Source organism: Prunus avium, chromosome 1 (genome assembly GCF_965620075.1).
Source record: "Prunus avium chromosome 1, drPruAviu1.hap1.1, whole genome shotgun sequence".
In the NCBI taxonomy this organism is placed as follows: Eukaryota; Viridiplantae; Streptophyta; class Magnoliopsida; order Rosales; family Rosaceae; genus Prunus; species Prunus avium.
This window is the reverse complement of record NC_142284.1, coordinates 43,792,882-43,812,774: the sequence shown is the minus strand read 5'-3', so window position 1 is coordinate 43,812,774 and position 19,893 is coordinate 43,792,882. Positions and strand designations below refer to the sequence as shown.

The 19,893-nt window shown below is 37.9% G+C and overlaps 3 protein-coding genes across 8 annotated transcripts; 1 reads left to right on the top strand and 2 right to left on the bottom strand.

Moving 5' to 3' along the window:
* Positions 1-698: 698 nt before the first annotated feature.
* LOC148297875 (uncharacterized) lies at positions 699-6,568 on the top strand. The gene is made up of 7 exons (XM_088248751.1): positions 699-1,446; positions 1,543-1,688; positions 1,806-2,126; positions 2,223-2,406; positions 2,500-3,640; positions 3,712-4,897; positions 5,123-6,568. Exons 1-7 carry the CDS (start codon positions 699-701, stop codon positions 6,566-6,568), a joined length of 5,172 nt encoding a protein of 1,723 aa, XP_088104877.1.
* A 453-nt stretch (positions 6,569-7,021) lies between these two features.
* LOC110765373 (lipid phosphate phosphatase 2) lies at positions 7,022-10,076 on the bottom strand. Its single transcript, XM_021968486.2, has 8 exons — positions 9,777-10,076; positions 8,936-9,162; positions 8,730-8,817; positions 8,512-8,621; positions 8,294-8,387; positions 7,887-8,075; positions 7,725-7,784; positions 7,022-7,510 (listed from the first exon to the last, which is right to left on the bottom strand). The coding sequence occupies exons 2-8, from the start codon at positions 9,149-9,151 to the stop codon at positions 7,293-7,295; spliced, it is 975 nt and encodes a 324-aa protein (XP_021824178.1). The 5' UTR covers positions 9,152-9,162; positions 9,777-10,076; the 3' UTR covers positions 7,022-7,292.
* A 2,330-nt stretch (positions 10,077-12,406) lies between these two features.
* Positions 12,407-15,688, bottom strand: LOC110765482 (lipid phosphate phosphatase 2-like). 6 transcript variants are annotated; one of them, XM_088247479.1, is made up of 9 exons: positions 15,334-15,688; positions 14,964-15,042; positions 14,289-14,513; positions 13,999-14,086; positions 13,778-13,887; positions 13,382-13,472; positions 13,074-13,262; positions 12,933-12,992; positions 12,407-12,851 (listed from the first exon to the last, which is right to left on the bottom strand). In XM_088247479.1, the coding sequence occupies exons 2-9, from the start codon at positions 15,021-15,023 to the stop codon at positions 12,643-12,645; spliced, it is 1,032 nt and encodes a 343-aa protein (XP_088103605.1). In that variant the 5' UTR covers positions 15,024-15,042; positions 15,334-15,688; the 3' UTR covers positions 12,407-12,642. The 6 variants fall into 6 exon arrangements, with proteins under 6 accessions (XP_088103605.1, XP_088103604.1, XP_088103607.1 ...); XM_088247478.1 differs by having other exon boundaries at positions 15,423-15,688; XM_088247481.1 differs by having other exon boundaries at positions 14,289-14,510; positions 15,334-15,684.
* Positions 15,689-19,893: the final 4,205 nt, after the last annotated feature.

Genomic DNA, 19,893 nt, shown 5'->3' with positions numbered 1-19,893 from the left:
TTAGTCCATCACCAAACCAACTTTTTGTGCTATCCATCCAAATCTAAATGCCATTCATAGTTCATACTATACAGAAGAAATTAATTCATAGTTCATATTATTCAATATTCTTCAGCTGCCCACGTGCAAAGGAAAATAAAAAACGTCAATTCTGCCACAATAATTCTTAAGGGATACAGCTTATCTCTTTTCCTGTAAGGAGATACTTGTCTTTCCTACAAATTAAAGTTTGACACATATGAAAAAACAATTCATAAAAACAAAAACTTACACACATGTTACACTGCTATATTAATAGAAATGCATGAACTTCTCCTACTTACATAATAAAGGGGAGTATTTTCCGTTCTTAAGGTGCTTGATGATAGACAGTTGCAGAGTTGTGTGAATTCTAGTTTAAAAGTACCTATTACCTTGTTGGTCCTTTTTTTTCTTTTCTTTTTTCTGTTGTTTTATTTTTAAATCAAACTTTTTTCTATCGTTTAATTTGGCCATAAAGTTTGTTTTGATTGTGTCGATTTAAAAGAGAGAATTATGGCCATAAACTTTTGAGAACGCGCCTCACGCGCGGCGATTTCTTTTTTTTCCTGAGTCAGGAAAGTTCGCTCTTCTTCATCTAGGAACTGCCGTACGCGGCGGTTTCTAGGGTTTAAGCCTTGGCCAGTTGCTGGCTGTGTTTCTCCAAGCCTTCTCCGAGCATGGAGGAAGGGTCGCCTGGTGTGTCCTTTATGAGCCCCAGATTGACGAAGCGAGTTCGTGTGTCGGAGGATCGTGAGCCTGAGTATGGTATGGAAGATGATTCCGTTCATACTCCGATCAAGAATTCGGGATTTGTTGATGCTCCTGTGATGGAAGGCAGATCTGGTTTTGGATCTATGAGCTTTAGAGATAAGTTGATGGATACGGTCAAGTTAGCCAACAATAAGGGAATTGATGTAAACTGTCTTGAGGCGGATTATGATGATCTCAATGATGAGACTGATGTTGTTGTTTCTCGTGGGGAGCGTGGTCCAAGCATACAATTCTCTAAAAGAGCTATGGAGCGATTGTGTAAACCTTGGCAGAACGCTTTGATAATTAAGTTTCTGGGAAGATCACACACTTACAATTATCTTCATGCTAGGCTACAACAAAAATGGAGTCTCAAAGGGGGATGGAAACTGGTGGAACTAGTCAATGACTATTTTGTGGTGAAATTTGAGCTAGAGGATGATCTGAATTTTGTTCTCACTGGAGGGCCCTGGATTATTGCAGGGCAATATTTGGTGATGCATAAATGGAGTCCTGGCTTTTGCCCAGCTACTGCTAAGATTACTAGGATGGCTGCTTGGATTAGGGTGTCTGCTCTACAATTGGAATGTTTTGATGTGTGGTCCTTGAAGAGGATTGGCAATCTAGTGGGCAAACTCTTGAAAATTGACTCTCTAACCACATCGCAAAATCGAGGTAAGTTTGCTAGACTTTGTGTGGAAATTGATCTAACCCAGCATCTAGAAGCTTTTGTCCAAATTAATCAGAACTGGTATAATATTGAATATGAAGGGTTGCCTAAGATTTGTTTTCTGTGTGGAAAATATGGGCATAAAAGGGAGGCTTGTGATATGAAAGTTGTGAATTCTGTAGAGACTAGTGCAGGGGTTTCTAATGAGGGGGGAGTGGATCATATGGCCTCTGACTCTGGCACAAAGGTTGCTAAGGATATGCTTGGGGAGAGTGGGTTAAGAGGTCCATGGATGATTGTTCAGCCTAGACGGAATGGCAAGGCTTCTTTTAGATATGGTAATGGTAAGGGTTATGGTGCTTAGTCTAAGGGGTCTAGGTTTGCTGCTCTTCGTCAAGTGGATGAAGATTTTGGGAGAGCTGAAGCTGGTAGTGATGTGGAGCCAATGCAAAACTATTCCAAACCAGCTAGTTCTTCTGTTCCTGTTGTTGATTTTAGTCCCAAGGTTTGGACTAAATCGCAAAAATCTAAAAGTGTCTTGAGAGCGGTTTTGAATGATATTTCTAACCATTCTGGTCACAGCCAACGTAAGGGTGGTGTGAATGGTAGGAAAATTTTTGGTGGTACTAAAACTCTCATTGGAGGTACAGCTTTAAAAGAGAGTTTTGGGACAATGGGAGGAAAGGTTAATGCCAAGGGCATTGTAAATGATCAGATTGCTGGTTGGGTTAATGAGAATGATATTTCCAAAGAGAAATGAGTTTATTTCTTTGGACATCAGCCACCCAACATACAGGAAGAGGAGGAGTCTTTGGAGGATAGCTCTAATTCTGATGTTGAGGATGAGCAACTTCCCTCTTTGACTCCGGGAAGCCTAAATCAAGTTGATCATATTGATTTGTCTGAGGGGCAAGGAAATGGTGCTGAAGAGCAGTTGGCAGATGTTACCTTCGACAATGTTGGAGGTATGCCTCTTGGTTGTTAAAGGGTAAATCCCTCAGGTTAACCTTTTGCTGTTAACTCATTCATTATGAATTTGGTTTGTTGGAATGTTAGAGGTGCTGCTAGCACAAAGTTCAAAAATAATATGGTGGAGTTGATCCGTTCTCATCATATGGATATTTTGTTTGTTTGTGAGCCTAGAATTAGTGGTGAGAAGGCTTTGAATATTGCTACCTCTCTAGGGTTTTCTTGTGTTGAAATTGTTGATTCAGTTGGGTTTTCTGGTGGTCTTTGGTTGATGTGGGATGATAGCAGAGTGCATCTGGACATCATTGGGACTTCTGATCAGTCTATTACAGCTTGTGTGTCTTGGAATGACCACTCTCCCTGGTTGTTAACTGTGGTTTATGCTAATCCTAGTGGGTTTAAGAGGGAGAAGCTTTGGGAGTATTTGGATTTTGTTGCTACCTGTCATCAATTGCCTTGGTTACTAGCTGGTGATTTTAATGATATGCTAGGAGTTGAGGACAAATTGGGAGGTGCTTCTGTGAATAAGTTGAAAGGGTTTAAAACGTGGTTTGATGGTAATAACATGGTGGACTTGGGTTTTTCTGGGCCTAAGTTTACTTGGAGAAACAATAAAGTGTGTGAGAGGCTTGATCGTGCTATCTGTAACATGAAGTGGAGACACTTATTTCCTGAAGGTCATGTTAAGCATTTGCCTCGTACCACTTCTGATCACAATCCTATCAAAGTTTCTTTGCATTCTAGTTTTCATGCTTTTCCCTCTCTTAGGCCTTTTAGATTCGAGGCGATGTGGCTGAAGCATGACCACTTTAATGATTTAATTGCTGCTGTTTGGGGGAGTTCTTATGGCTTTGCTGTTGATAAGACTCTACAGTTGATTGAACCTTTAAAAAATTGGAATTCTACTGTCTTTGGTCATTTAAGACAAAAGAAGGCTAGATTGTTGGCTCGTCTTGATGGGATTCAGAGGGCTTTATGTCGGGGTCCTAATCCTTTCCTTAAGCAGCTGGAGATTTCTCTTATGGATGAGTTTAATGAAGTCCTAGACCATGAAGCTCTGTTTTGGAAGCAGAAATCTAGGATTAATTGGTTGCAAGGGGGTGACAGAAATACAAAAAATTTCCATCTCACTACTGTGATTAGAAGGAGGAGGAATAAAATAGAGCGGCTTAAAAATAATGATGGCTTGCTTGTTGAGGAGGCTGCCGGCATCAAGGCTCTTGCTGTGGAGTATTTTTTGGGTCAGTTCAATCAAGTGCAGGTGGTTGTTCCTGATCTGGTCCTCCCTAATTTGTTTCCAGGTATTGCAATGATGATTTGGCTTTATTGGGTAAGAATATTGAGTTGGAGGAGGTTAAAGAGAGCCTCTTTAATATTGGAGGTCTTAAAGCTCCGGGTGTTGATGGTTTTCCAGCTTGTTTTTACCAAAGTCAGTGGGATCACTGTGCTCCTGACATTTATGCTATGGTTGTCAAAGCTTTTACTGAGTGCAAGGTTCCTGAGCAATTGAATTACACCCTTATCACTTTGGTGCCTAAAGTTACTAATCCTCAGTCTATGGTTCAGTTCAGGCCCATTAGTCTTTTTTCAACCCTTTACAAAGTCATCTCTAAGATTATTGTTGCAAGGTTGAGACCTATCTTGCCTTGCCTCATTAGCCCCAACCATGTTAGTTTTGTCCCTGGTAGGCATAAAACAGATAATATTCTTATTGCTCAAGAGCTTATGCATAAATTCAAGCTTTCTAAAGGAAGGAAGGGGTTTTTAGCTTGGAAAATTGATCTCTCCAAAGCCTATGACAGACTAAATTGGAAGTTTGTTGAGTGTGTGTTACTGGAAGTTGGACTTCCTGCAGCTGTTATTAATCTGATTATGCACTGTGTTTCCACTGTGAGGTACCAAATCTTCGTTAATGGTGAGCTAACTGATTCGTTTGTGCCTAAGAATGGGATTAGACAAGGTGATCCCCTCTCACCCTACCTTTTTGTTTTGTGTGTGGAAAAATTATCTCACCTTATTGTTGACTCAGTTCAAAAAGGGATTTGGAAACCTGTTAAATCCTCTCATAGTGGCCCAGCTGTTTCTCATCTGTTTTTTGCAGATGATATTATCCTTTTTACTGAAGCCAACTCTAAACAAGCTCATATTATGAAGAATTGTTTAGAGAGGTTTTGTCAGGCTTATGGGCAAGTTGTTAGCTATGATAAGTCTGCTATTTTCTGCTCTCCTAATACCCCTAAGGCGATCGCTACTGAGATTGGTTTTATATGTGGCTCTCCTATTGTTGCAAATCTTGGGAAGTATCTTGGTATGCCTCTGTTGCATTCTCGTCCAACTTCTGATACTTATAATGGTTTGGTTGATCGAGTGACCAGTCAGTTGGCTGCTTGGAAAAGCAAGCTGTTATCTATTGCTGGTAGGGCCACCCTTGTTCACGCGGTGACTTCTTCCATTCCCATCTATGCGATGCAAACAGTTAAACTTCCTGTTAGTATCTGTGAGCATCTAGATCGTTTGAATCGTAATTTTTTTTGGGGAGGCAGGGAGGAAAAAAATAAAGTCCATCTTTGCCAATGGGATTTGGTGTGCAGGCCTAAGTGTAAAGGGGGAATGGGGTTCAAAAAATCTGCGGCAATGAACCAAGCGTTGTTATCTAAAATTGGGTGGAGGGTTCAGAACAAAGACAACGGTTTATGGGCTAAGATTTTTTAGGCTAAGTATTTAAAGGGTGCCTCTATTTTGGACTCTCCTAACTCGACCAAGAAGACTAGTTCTCACACTTGGAAAGGTACTGTTCATGGTGTTGAGCTGCTTTTGAAGGGTATGAGGTGGAGAATTGGTTCGGGTGATCAAGCCAAATTCTGGAAGGATAGCTGGTGTAGTGACATACCCTTGCTGCATCAGGATGGTGTGCTGAAAGTCTGTGATGCTGATTGCGTGGTATCTAGCTTTTTTCTTCATAATTGGTGGGATATTTCCAAGTTAAGAGAAGCTCTTTCAGAGGATTTAGTTCAACAAATTGTGAGTATTCCTGTGGGTTTTCAAGGTTCTTTATTTGATACTCAAATTTGGAGTGCTTCTTCCAATGGTGTTTTCTCTGTTAAGACTGCTTATAATTTGTTCTTTGTTGGTCCTTCTTGGCCTGAGTCTAGCTGGGCTTTTCTTTGGAAGCTGAAAGTTCCCCCCAAGTTGCAAATCTTTTTTTGGCTTGCATCTCATAATAAAATTTTGTCTAATGAATATAGAGTGAGACGTCAGTTGGCTATTGATTCTTCTTGTGAGTTTTGTGATTGGCCGGTGGAATCTGTTTTACATATTTTCTGTGATTGTGAAAGGGCCCATAGTGTTTGGCATGCTCTTTCTATTTCTGGTATTGCGCACTCCTTTTTTAAGCAGGATTTCATACCTTGGCTTAAAGTGAATCTGCTTTCTAAAGCTAAATGGGGGGGTGATTTGCCTTGGTCAGCTGTGTTTGTTTTCACTTGTTGGTACCTTTGGAAATGGAGGAATAATCATATTTTTCTCCCTTGTGATGAGTTTAATGCAGATCCTATTAAGGCTATTTCTATGGCTGTGAGGGAATGGATCAAGGCCTCTCTGGTGGGTGTTAAAGTGAGTTCTAAATTTCAGATTTTACTCAGCTGGAAGCCTCCTGATCTTGGTATGTACAAATTAAATGTGGATGGTTCTAGGAGAGCAGCCTCAGGTTGTATTGGTGTTGGCGGAGTGATCCGTGGGGCTGATGGTGATTGGATCTGTGGTTTTGCTGTGAATTTAGGCAAGGGGCAGATCCTTGAGGCTGAGCTTTGGGGTTTGTATTTTGGGCTTCAGTTGGCTTGGGATAAAGGTATCACTAATCTTCTTATAGAAATGGATGCTGCTATTGTTGTTTCCCTTGTTCAGCAAGCTGATACCTTGAGTTGCCACCCCCTTGCTGCTTTGATTCAGAGCTGTTGTGCTCTTATGAGGCGTATTGGCAACTGTCACCTTGCTCATGTTTATAGAGAAATGAATGTTGTAGCTGATTGTATGGCAAATTGGAGCTTTAACTTGGATTTGGGGGTTTGTTTTTTGGATGAGGCCCCTGCTTGGGTTAGCTCCTTCTTGGAGGATGATTTTTTAGGTGTTGTTAGGCCTCGTTTGGTCTGTAATAGTTAGTTGTTGTTTCTTTTTGGGGTTTTGTCCCCCCTATTTCATCAAAAATAAAAGAGAGAATTATGGGGCCCATTTGTTTTGCTTTTAAATTGAACCTCCAAATGTAAATGTTAAAACAAAGGGTCCGAAATGCGAAGATTCTTCCTTCATTCAGGGTCTTTTTCAGAAGATGGCCCATCCATTCAACCAGGGATTGGGCCGGGCCACCATGCTTCTGGACGTGCACACGTGTGTCACCCTGTTGGCCCGGGCCCAGCTGTAGGACCCTGAGGTTTGCTTATTTGTTTTAATTTTTTAAGACCAACCCTAAATTCTGGAAATGCGAAATGTGAATAGCGGCTGGTGGGCAGAGGGAGCGTTGACGAAGGAAATCCTGGGTTCTGTTGTCTTTGGTTTCTTCTCCTTTGTCTGACCCCTGAGGATTGTTTATTTTCATTTAATTTTGAACGTGGCTGCTTGTAAAAAAGAATAATATCATTCAAACATAGCATATACATAATACATGTCACTTCAAAATATAAGATCATAGCCAGCCATATACCCGTATAAAAGAAAAGGGAACAGAAGCAAAGTAATATGAAACCCTACAAAATGAATCAATTAATCAAACTCAAGAAAAAAAGGAAGGTCCAAATTTCATCTGCATTCTGAGATCTGTGTATGAAATTCACACGGCGTCGATCCTAAAATATGAACACCTGGTCACTAACTCTATTCTTCTCTACAGTCAGCCTAGACTCGAGCGTCTCCCACTTTCCCGCCCATTCAGAATGGGGTTTGTGTCTCCACTATAGCCTCGTGATGTTTCAACACCATGCTGAGACTGGATGTATATACTCTCAAGCTCTGTTTGCTGCATACTGAGACTATTGGCATTGGCGGACAAGGCCTCATCACGATTTTGAGACTCTGCCAGCATCTGAAAGTACGCATGAGGTCCCCAACCTGCCCATCCAACATAAACAGAAAACAATCTTGAGAACAATGTCCGTGGAGTATTAAAATGCACAGTAATTTAACTTAGTTTCATTGAAAGAAAGAAAAAACACTCACGGACTATGTAGAAATAGAAAACCTTAGCTATGAAAACACAGAGTTATACAAAACGAAAGGGAAGCTATATGGTGATAACATTAAGAAAGGAACCTTAGATACATACCATCTGTCTCATATGGAGGTGGAAAGAATTGCAGGTAGCAAAATGAAGCAATGGTGATTCCTGCACAACATATATATATATATAAGAAAGAATGAAAAACTTGACAGACATTTTGTTTTTCTCAAAAAATCATGCCAATGATGCCATAAGCGGACAAGGTACCTATAAGTCCGCCAGCAAAAACATCTTGCCAATGATGCCAATAGTCATCAACTCGAGAAACTGCTACCATTGCCGCAAGAAGTAATGGTAGAAAGACAATACAGAGCTTTGCAACATGTCCCCTACGATCAAACACCCTAACTTTCCCTGATAGATACCATGCAATGAAACCAAGACCTGCAAAGGACCCTGCATGTTGACAACCAGATTTACGTTTGGGCTAATTTCTGGTTTTACAGATAAATCAAGATAAAGTGCAAATGAGAAAACAATACAAAGTCAAACATATGCAGATAAACTAAAGAAACTAGATAGTCAGCATACACCTCTCCCTTAGAGGACATTAAGCACATCCCTAATCTCTAATCCTTCGATGTACAGTTTTCCAGAAATATCAAACTGCTTACATGAAGTATGCCCGCTGGGGAAGCTTTTGTGTCCTTCCTTAATGACACTCTTGCTTCCAGTACACATGACATTCTTTGTGATTGGATCAAACACCTGGACATGGATCAATTGTATGTCAATGTATGCATAAGTGAGCATGACCAAGAACTGAAAAATGCCAAGTTTATGTCAAGAAAAGATCAAAATATATAAGAATTCTATGCACTAGAAGGCCCACCCCTTTGCCATCAGGGAAACAACGCCAAAAGAAGTCTGGACGAGGTCGACCAACACCATCTTTGATTGCATCAGTTAAAACAGCGGTTATAAAGATGGAAAATAGAAGGCCTGAATGAGCATAGACAATGGAAGTGTTATTGAAATACTACAACATGCAAACAACATTCACCAATGCAAGAATCACGAAAAATAACAAACAAAAAGGGAGAAAATTACCTAAAATGGCGTGGTGCAGATCATAGACATCCTTTCGGATGAAGTAGTAAACAAGAATGACAGCAAGTGGCAACAGTACTGCAATTATCTGTTAGAAGTGAAAAGTAAGGTTTTTGCCTCATCTATACAAAGGTGAGACTCATGCAATATTCAGATTTCTGCAAATTTTCTCAGCATGATATTGTTTGCTTAAAACCAAAACGTACTGGAACACCCCAGAAGGGAACTGTATTGTCTTTCAATGGGTATTTCAGGTCTGTCATCATGTCCTCTCCAACAAAGCGGTGAAAAGGTTCTATCAAGTTCAAACCGAGATCTATCGCCGCAAGAACCAGTAGAATCAGCCAGTCATGCATATGAATCCTCAATACCTTTATTCCATGAGATCTTACAGTGTGAGAACCCAACTGAATTTCTGGCATTTTTTGACTAACTGGAAAAGGAAAGAATAAAACCACTGTAAGTTGATGGAAATGATGATGGAAATTGGAGCATATAAACACTCAAAATAACCACCAAAAAAATGAGGGAAAGGGGGAGTCGGCAATATTACAGTAACAAATTAGAAAAGTGTACAAATTTATGTAGATATCCTGTAACTGTGCCCACTCACTGAAACATGTACTCTTAATCTCACTTGGCAATTCAAATAAAGGGAAAACTCAATCTCATGGCCTCAGGTTCATCCGCACAAGAATATATTGATACGACATAGAAATGAATAAAACAATAAAATTTATTCAGAGGTGAAGAAGAGGGAAAAGAAACGCTCGCACAAATATAATGTAACTCAACATTTCGGCTTGGTCGATTTGAGTTTTTCCAATTTCTTTTATTTTCCTTAATTTTCTAGGCAACCAAACGGAGGCTTAAACCCAACATTAGGGGAAAAAGCAGAAAACGAAAGAAAAAATAAACTACAACAAGATGCACATACATAAACATCGAATTCCATACATGCAGAGTAAGAAAACAAAATGAACAATTCTTAACAAAAGCATACATTGTGCATACAAATTTACAAAACTAAAAGAGAGAGAGACGTACGTGTAAAATTCGTATGATCGAGTGAGTCCGAGAGAGAGAGAGAGAGAGAGGGGGCGGGTTTTGGGTTCGATTTTAAGGTGGCAGGGGAGTGGATTTTGGTGAAGAAGAGCGAAACAGAGGGGCTGAAATGGAAAGCCGCGGGAAGGAAAAAAAATAACAAACGGAGTTGCCAATTTGGTTGGGTGCAGTGCAGTGGATCACCGACTCCCTACAGTAGAGATACAGAGGAGTAGGAAGAAGAAATGAAGAAGAAAATTTGGAATTTATTTGGGGTTTTATATTTTGTCTCTCACTAAAAGAGACTAAACGCGGCTTGTTTGCTTTGCTGATTGCTGGCTGGGGACGGCGGATGGTGACATAAAAGACACCTAAGTCTAAATTTCAAAGCGATCAAACGTAATGTACAATTCATTGTAAATTACTTTTTATTTATCAGAAAGAAAATAAAGAAAAAAAAAAACAAATAATAGCATGCTTAGGCGTGAATTTAGCCTCATAATTTGCAATTCATTAACATCTCATCTCATCTACTACAAAGTAGTTGTGGGATTCAAATGAAAATATCCAGGCCTCCACAAAGCTTCTTGTATTACCGGCAAAAAGAAAAATGACGCGGTTTCTAAAATATTAACCTTTCAAACTTCTATTAATATACCGTATGTTAACATTTTTAAACATGGGATTTAATTTATTGATAAATCTTTTCTTTTTTAATTTCCATTTTGAGCTAAGGCATTCTTTTCGTAAGTATTCACCTTCCCTTGCCACTTGACCTAACCCGTAATTTTTATAAAACTTTTTTTCTTTTTTGTTGTTTGAGATTCTTTTATTTAAATTATGTATTTCTCTTTGTTCACCCTAATTTCTAATTCAAATTTTCACAATTTTAAAGAAAACCCACTATCTTCCCAACCAACGCCTAAATGCACACCCCGTAAAAGAAAAAAAACTAAGAATTTTGGAATTTTGTAATGTCTACAGAAGAGGGGATTTACTTTCATATCTGTATACTCAATTACATGGTTAGATTACTTTGCTTTTCCCAACATGAAACATCGTAATTTTAGTATGGAATGCTTTTTTTTATTAAATTTTAAAGTTTGTTGTTATGGCATCCCCTCAGATGGCTGTAATTGTCTTAATGGTAATGGACACTGCAGTGACATAAAAAAAGTCTAGTAACATAAGTGTTTTAAAAGGTTAAATTCTGCTAATGGACACTTCATTGACATATTTATTTATTCTTTGTTTAGGTTGCTGATCCTGCTCATCGTCCTTTACTCAAATTTCTTTTTCTTCGTACGTGTGAATCATATTGTGGCTTTATTAGATTATGGATATTCAAAGTTGAGATTAGGGTTTGTGAAGAGAAGATGAGAGTGTAGTAGGTTTTTTGGATTGAAAGAGAAGAGTAGTCTGACAATACGGTATAGAGGAGTTTGTGTTTTTCTAAAACTCAATATGAAGAATAGTGGGGTGTGTGTATAGATGTATTAGGGTTAAGTATTAAGTTTCATGACCTTTTTTGTCTTTTTACATAATAATAAAACTTAAAAGCTTAATGATTTAAGTATTTGGATGAACAAAGAAAAGTATAGGGTTTAAATAAAAAAACTCTTTTTTAAAATTTGCTCTTTGCCCTTTAAAAGGGTTATGTGATGTACAAAATAAAACACACAAACAGAATTTAAAAAGCAGAGGGAGGCAAAAAAACTCCATTGACCCTCTCGCAACCCAAATGGGATTGAAACGTGCAAAAAGCAATGTGTTTTTCAAGTGAAGATGAGCTCTTTTCGGTGCTTAAATTGTCCCTTGAATATTTGAATTATCATCTATGTCTACTTAATTCAGTCTTGCTCGCTTCACATATTTTTTGCCGAGTCTTTGTCAACAACCTCTTTATATATCTATCTGTCTCCAAAATCCATATTCTTTTCTTGTTCAATCATCTTCGTACTTTACCTTTACTGTTTTAAACAGGTAAAGGAACAGAGTAGGTGGCAACAGACCATTTGTGGATTAGAAGATAAACAAGATTAGATTACAAATTAAATTAAAATTACAAGAGAAGCTAGTGGCAATCGGGAAACTCATAATTGGTTGGTATTTGATAAATAAATGGATGGAAGAAACTAAGAAATTGAATCGGTCGATGTCTATATGGAAATGTTTAATTGGCAGTGGGTGTGAACAGCTCAGAAAGCAACTATAATGTTGAATAATGGAGACCTAATCAGGGCATCTGTCAACTAAACTTTAACTAGCATGCGGTCAAAGGTCCAAGGATTAGCAGATTAGCATGTCTTATTATTAATATAATTATTACAAGTTTACAGCTGATGTTTTCTTCCATCACTGTTACTAATAATCTGCCTATCCCAGTTGTAGCTACCTCAAACAGGCGGTACTCGGTACCGTAGAGACTACAGATCACTTCCCAGATACCGTACTATACTCTATTCTTTATACTTTCATTTCCTACATTACGTGACGTTATATCGTTCTTCATAATAAAAAATTGCCTAGTTTGATCCAAGGAAGCAACGTTAGGCCAACCAGAATCCCACAACCAGCCATTGTGCAAGTGTGGCTTCATTTTTTGGTTCCAAGAAATATAAAGCATGCATGAATGGATTCACAGAACTATCAATATCAAACTAAGCTCTGTATATGGTTCTAAAACAAACTTCTAGGCTACACTGTTTGTCTTTCAACAGAATGGATTCACAGAACTATCAATATCAAACTAAGCTCTGTATATGGTTCTAAAACAAACTTCTAGTCTACACTGTTTGTCTTTCAACTGGTATCTACATATTCCAAGCAAGCAATACGCGGACCTAAACAAAGCAACATGTACAAAATATCACCTCTCCCCTGATTCCATTTCATCCAGCCTAATGCTTGTATAGCGGTCTGCAGAGAATGCGGCAAATTCATCGCCATTTTGCCTATGTCGTTCATTCACATTCTGAGCCCCCATCACCTGCACACTGAGTGCATTCACAGGACTGGCCGCATGTGTATTGCTCCGCATCTCCTCCAATGCTTTGAAATATGCATAAGGACCCCATCCTGAATTCAAAAGAATATTTAGGAAAACTGAACTATCTAATTCAGTTCTAAAAGAGATGCAAGGAGGAAAAATTATGTAACCTTCATCATTATAAGGGGAAGGGAAGAATTGCCGGTAACAAAATGCAGCCACAACAAGTCCTGCAAAATATGAACCATGTATAAAGCTCTAACATTCTTACAATTAAAGTATTAGAGAAAAGAGATTGTGAATGAACAGACCTAAAAGGCCTCCGGCAAACACGTCCTGCCAATGATGCCAATAGTCATCTACTCTAGAAATGCCAACAAGAGATGCAGCAAGTAGAGGAAGGAAGACAATGCACAATTTTGCCACGTGCCCTTTCCGATCAAATGCTTTAATCTTTCCACATAAGTACAATGAGAGAAAGCCTAAACCTGCAAAGGACCCTGCAGAGCAATGCTAAACTGTATCAGATGAATGGATTTATTATAGGCTGCCTTTTGTAGAAGTAAAAGGATCCAAATTGAATGAAACAGTGTATAATGGTGCAGGAAGCATTTCTTACATGAAGCATGACCGCTTGGGAAACTCTTATGTCCTTCCTTTATGTCACTAGCCTTACCATGGCACCGTACACCTCCCCACTGATCATAATCCTACCAGTAGTGAAAAATAGATAAAGATCAAAATCGACGCAACTCATATTCCCATATATAAATGACAAATTTTGAGTGTTATGTTTGCCCAACATCACACAACAGCTTCCTAACATACGATTAGGTGGCCAAAACTCTAACCTCCTTTACTTTAGATCTCTTGAAAGGTCAATTAGTAGCATTAGTCAACAGGCAATGAAACAGAAAAAGTTGATGCCAAAACCCCCATTCTAATGTGGATTTATCTAAAGAAAATGAACTCCCGGATTTAATGCTAACAAGGATTTGGAACCAACGGAACATACATCTTTTCCATCAGGAAAGCAACGCCAAAAGAAATCTGGTCGAGGCCGGCCAACTGCATTTTTTATTGCATCCGTGACAACCCCAGTAATCAACACAGCAAATAAGAGGCCTGCTCCAGTAGATAGATATATAACCAAATTAATGCATAGAGACATTAGTAAATAAAAGGGTTTCCAGTTGAATAAAAATTAAATGAAAGACAAAAGAACAATTGGATTACCTAGAGTGCTGTGGTGCAGATCATAGACATCTTTCCTACGTGCATAGAACAAAACGAAAACGGCAATAGGCAACAAAACTGCATACATCTGAGCATCAATAGAAGAATCAATCTCATTAACCATAGCACTATAGACTTGCAGCTACCAAATACATACAACTAAATGAAACAAAGCTCAGACAGAAAATAAGAAAAAATTATCATTGTAAAATGATTGGCATAGAATCTTAAAGCAGAAGTTCTTTCTTCGAAAATGGAAGTAGGACTAAAAGAAGAAGGGGAAAACTTACAGGGACAGCCCACACAGGCACTGTGTTCCCTTTCATGGGATATCTAAGGTCTGTCATCATGTCCTTTCCCACAAAACGGTGGAAGGGTTGAATGATGAACAAGATGACCTCTATAACTGCAAGAAGCAGCAGTATAAGCCAATCATGCATGTGATTCTTTGCAAGTGCAGCTCCATGAGATTTGATTGTGTGAGTTCCCAGTTCAATTTCTGTGGTTCTGCTCTGCTAGAACAAACAAACTGATGACTTCATTTGGTCCACTAAAAACACTTCTCAATAAAGATGCCTTGGCAAAGAGGCAATAATGATTTGGAGAAAGATATTTCTAAAACTATATCCACAGATGAAGAAAAGGAGCAACTGCAAAGAAGTGTACAACTTATGCTATTATAAATGATGGGATTCACTATAGTCTATAGATGAAACAAGAAGTAAAGAACTTCCACTTCCAATTGCTTTCTTTTCCCTTCTTTGCAGAACATAATTCCAAAAGAGTAAAACTTGTTAATAATTTTAATAATAAAAATAACCAAAACTCAATAAAGTGAAAATCTGCCAAAAGGGGTTATGAGAGTGATGACAGCATAAATTCAAAATATAATTTGGTAGTCACTAGCCCAATGCAATAAACAAATATACACAAAAAAACAACAAAAGTATTTTCAATTTACCAACCTGAAAGATACTCCGGAAATTCCAAAAAGAACAAAGGGATCCCAGATTCCTCCAAGCCATAATGAACAAACCCAGAAACCTGCAGCACGTACGGTTGTCAAGTTTCAAACACAAAAAAGAGACATGTACAACAGAAGTGAACACAGAGAGTGATGGAGGATATATAAGACCACAATTCACAACCCAAAAAGAAAGAAGAGAAGCAAACAGAGAAGCAGAACCTTATCACAAACAGGAAAGGAAAAAGAAAAAGAACAAAAGTAGTGAATTGAATTCAAAGCAGTGAGGTCTAGTTACAATGAGGCAATGAATCAAAATTGAAAAAACAAAAGTGGGAAAGGACGTGTCAGCAACTTGGTCTCTGTTTTACCCTTAAAAAAAGAAGACTTTCGAATTTTTTAAGCAACAAAATGTGAGAGTGCTTCGCAGGAAAATTTGAAATGGGGAATTCAAACCCACCAGTGTCAGTGCCAAAAATTTCTTCTTGCTCTGCCAAATGCCAACTATAATCAAAATTTTGAATTGTTGGGGTAGGCGCCGCGGACGGTTAAGATTTGTTGGATCAACGTTAACAACAATGTTGGAGGTTGTAGAGAGAGAGAGAGTCCTAAAAACTAAAATTGTGTGAACATGAACGAGGTTGGAGGATGAGATAATGACCTCATCTTTGTTTCTGTGTTTAGAGGCGGGGTCAAGTCTTCGAACTCATCACTCAGCTGCCGTCCGATCTGTTGACTTTTACCGGGCCTAGAGGCTCCTCTGGTTTTTTTTTTTTGGGTCAGAAGAAGCTGCTGTTCTGATTGACTGCACGTGGGCATTTAGTCGTGTGGGGCCCCGCGTAGGAATGTGATGGTTGGTTTTGCTTGGAATGTTACGCCGTCGTTTTGATGAATAATTACACACAGAGAATCGTGGATGACAGTTGTGCGTAACATGGCCTTTAATCCGGCGGAGGGAAGTTGGTACGACGGTTACCTTCAGTTGGCGGAATGATTTATCATTCACAACAATCATGTGGGGCAATTTTGTCTTTTCATATGCTCATGCAAGTTGTAATTTGCAAACAATTCAAAAATAAACAGCAGCTTTTCTTCCTTTGTTTTCCAAAATAATAAAAGTACAAATCCTTTTAATTTTTTTAAAATATCTAGATCTGACTTTATGAGGTCTTTCTAGACAAACTTGTATGAAATGGAGAGAGCACTATTTTGCTATCTTCAACCAATCACAAACTGCTACATGGAAAAGTTATCATGCATAACATGTAATGATTAATCGAGATAATAAAATAGTATTATCCTTGTTTCACACAAGTATTTCTCCTAGTAAGGCCCCATTTGGTGATTCAGACTAGACACTAGACTTCAACTCTTGGATTTGATTGGTTGGGACCATACAATACATTCAAGAATCATATCCACTGTTTGGTGCAACACCGGTATGGACTGGACATTAGAAAATAAATTTATAAAACAAAGAGAAAATTCAACAAAAATATAAAAAAAATCTTCATGGTCCTTAATTCATACTAGCTGGCTTTTTTTAGAAAATTTTAAATTTATTTTATAATTAAAAAAGAAAACGGGTAGTTGTGTTCCATAAAAATAGGATATATTATCTGAATTTTTTTCTAATTTAATATGAAAAAGTATGAATTTACCATATTATCCTCATTTAATTAATAATTTCAATTTTTAATGTTTGCTTTAACCAAAGGCATTTTCTTGTATTTTGAATGTTTTATCATTCTCTGCCTAATGAGTTTCTTGACCACAACAATGCCGACACTTTTGAATTCCTAAGTTGTTTCATTATTATCAGACCAAAAAAATTGTCATTTTATTGTTATTCCCATTATTTTGGCTTTTTCTTCGTCATTGATTTCATTTCTTGAATGTCCTCTATTGTCTGTTTCATAATTTATTCATCAATTTGACTGTAGCCTCAAGCTTGTGGAGTTTAGACTGGCTGGCTGCGTACAATATGGTTTAAAATGGATCGCACATCCATTTTTCGTAGCTGCGTTCCTTCATTTAGTGGCAGACAACCTCACATCTTACAAGTTAGCTTCATCAATCTGCATGCAAATTGAACTGTAGACATACAAATAAAAATGTGTTATGACTCGGGTTACAGGGTTACGTATTATTTCCGTTTGATAGTCTATTTTCTATGTCTCTCTCTTTACGTAACTACGACTTAAATAAAAGAACAATTAGACCGGAATAGGTAAATATTTTTTTCACCAACACAACCATTGTAATTAAAAAACATCCATTTCAATTTCCAACAGCTATAATGATTAAGGCAAAGAACCAAATTAAAATGACATTTACCAGCATTGACACCGACTGCCACCAACTCCTCATCCTACCAATCTCAACCCTCAAACTCCAAAAATAATAATAAAAAATTAAAGTATCTACAATTATGCTCCTTATTTTTTAGTTAAAATTTAGCTAAAAACACACAAAAGTTATTTAAAACTATGCATAAAACAAAGCAGCATTAAATTATATTGCAGAGAGCCACTAGGAGTCCTTTCTCTCATCTCAAATTTAAGAGCTCCTAGGGGTCTTTCTATTTTAAAGAGCATTTTTGCTCACCACTTTAACCCAAAGTGTACTCTCACCACCCTAAATGGTCAGTATGAATGCTCTAGTGCTAGATGGTCACTTCTTAATTTCAAAAAAATATATTTAATGGGCCATGACGTGTCGTATACATTTTCCTCTCACGAGTCACTACTAATTTCTTTGTTCTAATCCTCCAATAATTACACGGTTGTTAAACTTCAGGATTCCACGTGAGCACCTTTTCACCCATCGTTATTATCAGCTTCATCTTCATCTCCAATGCAAAGAATAGTAGCTAAGTGTGCTCTATATACTAACTAGGAATATTTTCTTTGTCCTCCTGATTGAGTGAGAGTCAAATATCTAGATCATAGCTTGGTCCACCCACCCACTCTCCAGCTCCACTAGCAGCCGATGTGATTTGCTCCAAAATTTGGTTCACAATTTGTGAACCAAATTGAGATTAGACAACTACAACCTAATGTACAAAAAGGATTTTATGCAGACAGAGAGAAAGAGAGAGAGAAATCAAACTGTTTGGGCCAAATCGTTTTCATCAAGGCTTAGCCCAGTTCGATTTATCCTTTCTATGGGTCAAAATAATCGAGGACCAGATAGAATTTGGACCTTTTAACATCAGAGGAGCTGGCCCAATCCATTTTATAGGAATAAAATAAAGCTTGTGATTCAAATGGGGTTTAGGGATAAAAGAACTGGCGTCGTCATGATCGGCATTACGTCAATGCGCTTCTTGAAAATTCTGCGTGGAGACTGAAAATTGAGATTGCTTGCTGCTGGTGAGTGTAAGGAAAGGAAAGAAGACAAGTTGGAAATCGAGGTGACTCTTTTGTAAGCTTTGACGACATCTCGGGCTTCTGAAATTAAAAATACAGAAAATACCAGAATAATGCTTCGCCGCAGTATGCTGCTGCTCAGGCTGTTGAGCACTGGAGCTGTTTCCTAAAGTGGTCCCCAATCTCCCACAATTGGAGATTATGTGTCTCTTAAAGACCGTACTGTTGGATCATTGGACCAACCCCCTACCCTTCCCTCTAATCCATCTTTTGTACACCATTTTTTCAGCACAGCCTACACGTTTTCTTTTCTCATGCTTTTTCTGGAGGTTTCCTTCCTTTTTAACATTTACGTCATATTAAGTGACACTCTATCAAATACAATATGTGAAATGCGAATTGAAAACATAAATGTAAGTTAGGTTAATTGATTAAAATAGCGTGTCGATCCTCTTACACCCGTATTCAAACCTTCACTATTGGTACGTTATAGTATGTATAAAGTATCGTCATTGTCAAAACAAAACAAAAAAAACTGATAGCGCCGTTGTTTATGCTCATCCTTTGGGCCTTGTTGTCCTTATCACGTAACCGCCTCGTAGGTTTAGCAAACCCATCTTGCACCATTTCTGATGGACATACCACTTCCTAAAACCAATGGCAAGATCCACATTGTTCTCTGCGTCTGCGCGTACGAAATCCTGATTTTCTGCAAGAGTTTTTAATTTTTTTTAATTCATTGATAATTTTGTACCGTCAAGCAATGAATTACTGCGTCATTTCATCGTGTAAATGCGGTGTATGCCATCACTTTATTTTTATTTTTATTTTACATTTCAATGAATATGCCGTCACATCACATCCTTGGCCCCAAAAAGTTAACAGATGAATAATAATTTTACAAGTCATCAATGGAATTGCTTTTAAAAATTACGAGCTTATTTAAAAGTTTGTCTCAAGAAAGAATGATATGCAATATTCGAGAGAAGTTTGCCCCCTAGACGCCAAAAGGAATTGAATTTGTTATCTTTTTCAATAAGTGCATGCGAATTGGGACGAATAAGTTTCATTTCATGTCAGCTAGCAACATATCAATGACTTTTTCTGCGTCAATACCTAAATTATTAGTCTAGCAGCTACCTTATCACTTAACAATTAGCTTCAATCTAAAAGGGTCAAAAACAAAGCCATGATTAGGTGGTTTCATAATGAATGTTGCATACGTCGTCGTCCTGTGCCGCTTGGGAGATTATCTACCCTCCAACTTTTACAATCAAATATATAATTCATTTAAACTTTCTTTCTTATCAAATATATAAAGCAAAAGGCAAAAAATAATGAAACATTCAAAATAATGAGTCTTATTTTTATGAAATACAACGACTCATTATCTTTTTTAATTTAAAATTTTATATATTAAAAAAGAAAAAACAATTGTAACAGGCGTAAAGGGCTGGTATCAAATAATTTAAACTTGTATCTAACTTGTAAGGGGAATGAGGGTGGACCCATACCTAATTTTTCCAATATAATTTTGGTTATACTAACTCACATGAATTA

Excerpts from the sequence above, each read along its gene's own strand:
- LOC110765373 (XM_021968486.2), bottom strand. The coding sequence starts at position 9,151 with ATGCCAGAAATTCAGTTGGGTTCTCACACTGTAAGATCTCATGGAATA. Across the intron at positions 8,818-8,935 it reads TTCCCTTCTGGGGTGTTCCA|ATAATTGCAGTACTGTTGCC; the intron begins GTACGTTTTGGT and ends CACTTCTAACAG. Across the intron at positions 8,388-8,511 it reads GTTTCCCTGATGGCAAAGGG|GTGTTTGATCCAATCACAAA; the intron begins GTGGGCCTTCTA and ends ATCCATGTCCAG.
- LOC110765482 (XM_088247479.1), bottom strand. The coding sequence starts at position 15,023 with ATGGCTTGGAGGAATCTGGGATCCCTTTGTTCTTTTTGGAATTTCCGG. Across the intron at positions 13,473-13,777 it reads GCTTTCCTGATGGAAAAGAT|GATTATGATCAGTGGGGAGG; the intron begins GTATGTTCCGTT and ends CACTACTGGTAG. Across the intron at positions 13,263-13,381 it reads CCCAAGCGGTCATGCTTCAT|GGTCCTTTGCAGGTTTAGGC; the intron begins GTAAGAAATGCT and ends ATTGCTCTGCAG.
- LOC148297875 (XM_088248751.1), top strand. The coding sequence starts at position 699 with ATGGAGGAAGGGTCGCCTGGTGTGTCCTTTATGAGCCCCAGATTGACG. Across the intron at positions 2,127-2,222 it reads TTGGGACAATGGGAGGAAAG|CCACCCAACATACAGGAAGA; the intron begins GTTAATGCCAAG and ends TTTGGACATCAG. Across the intron at positions 2,407-2,499 it reads TACCTTCGACAATGTTGGAG|GTGCTGCTAGCACAAAGTTC; the intron begins GTATGCCTCTTG and ends GGAATGTTAGAG.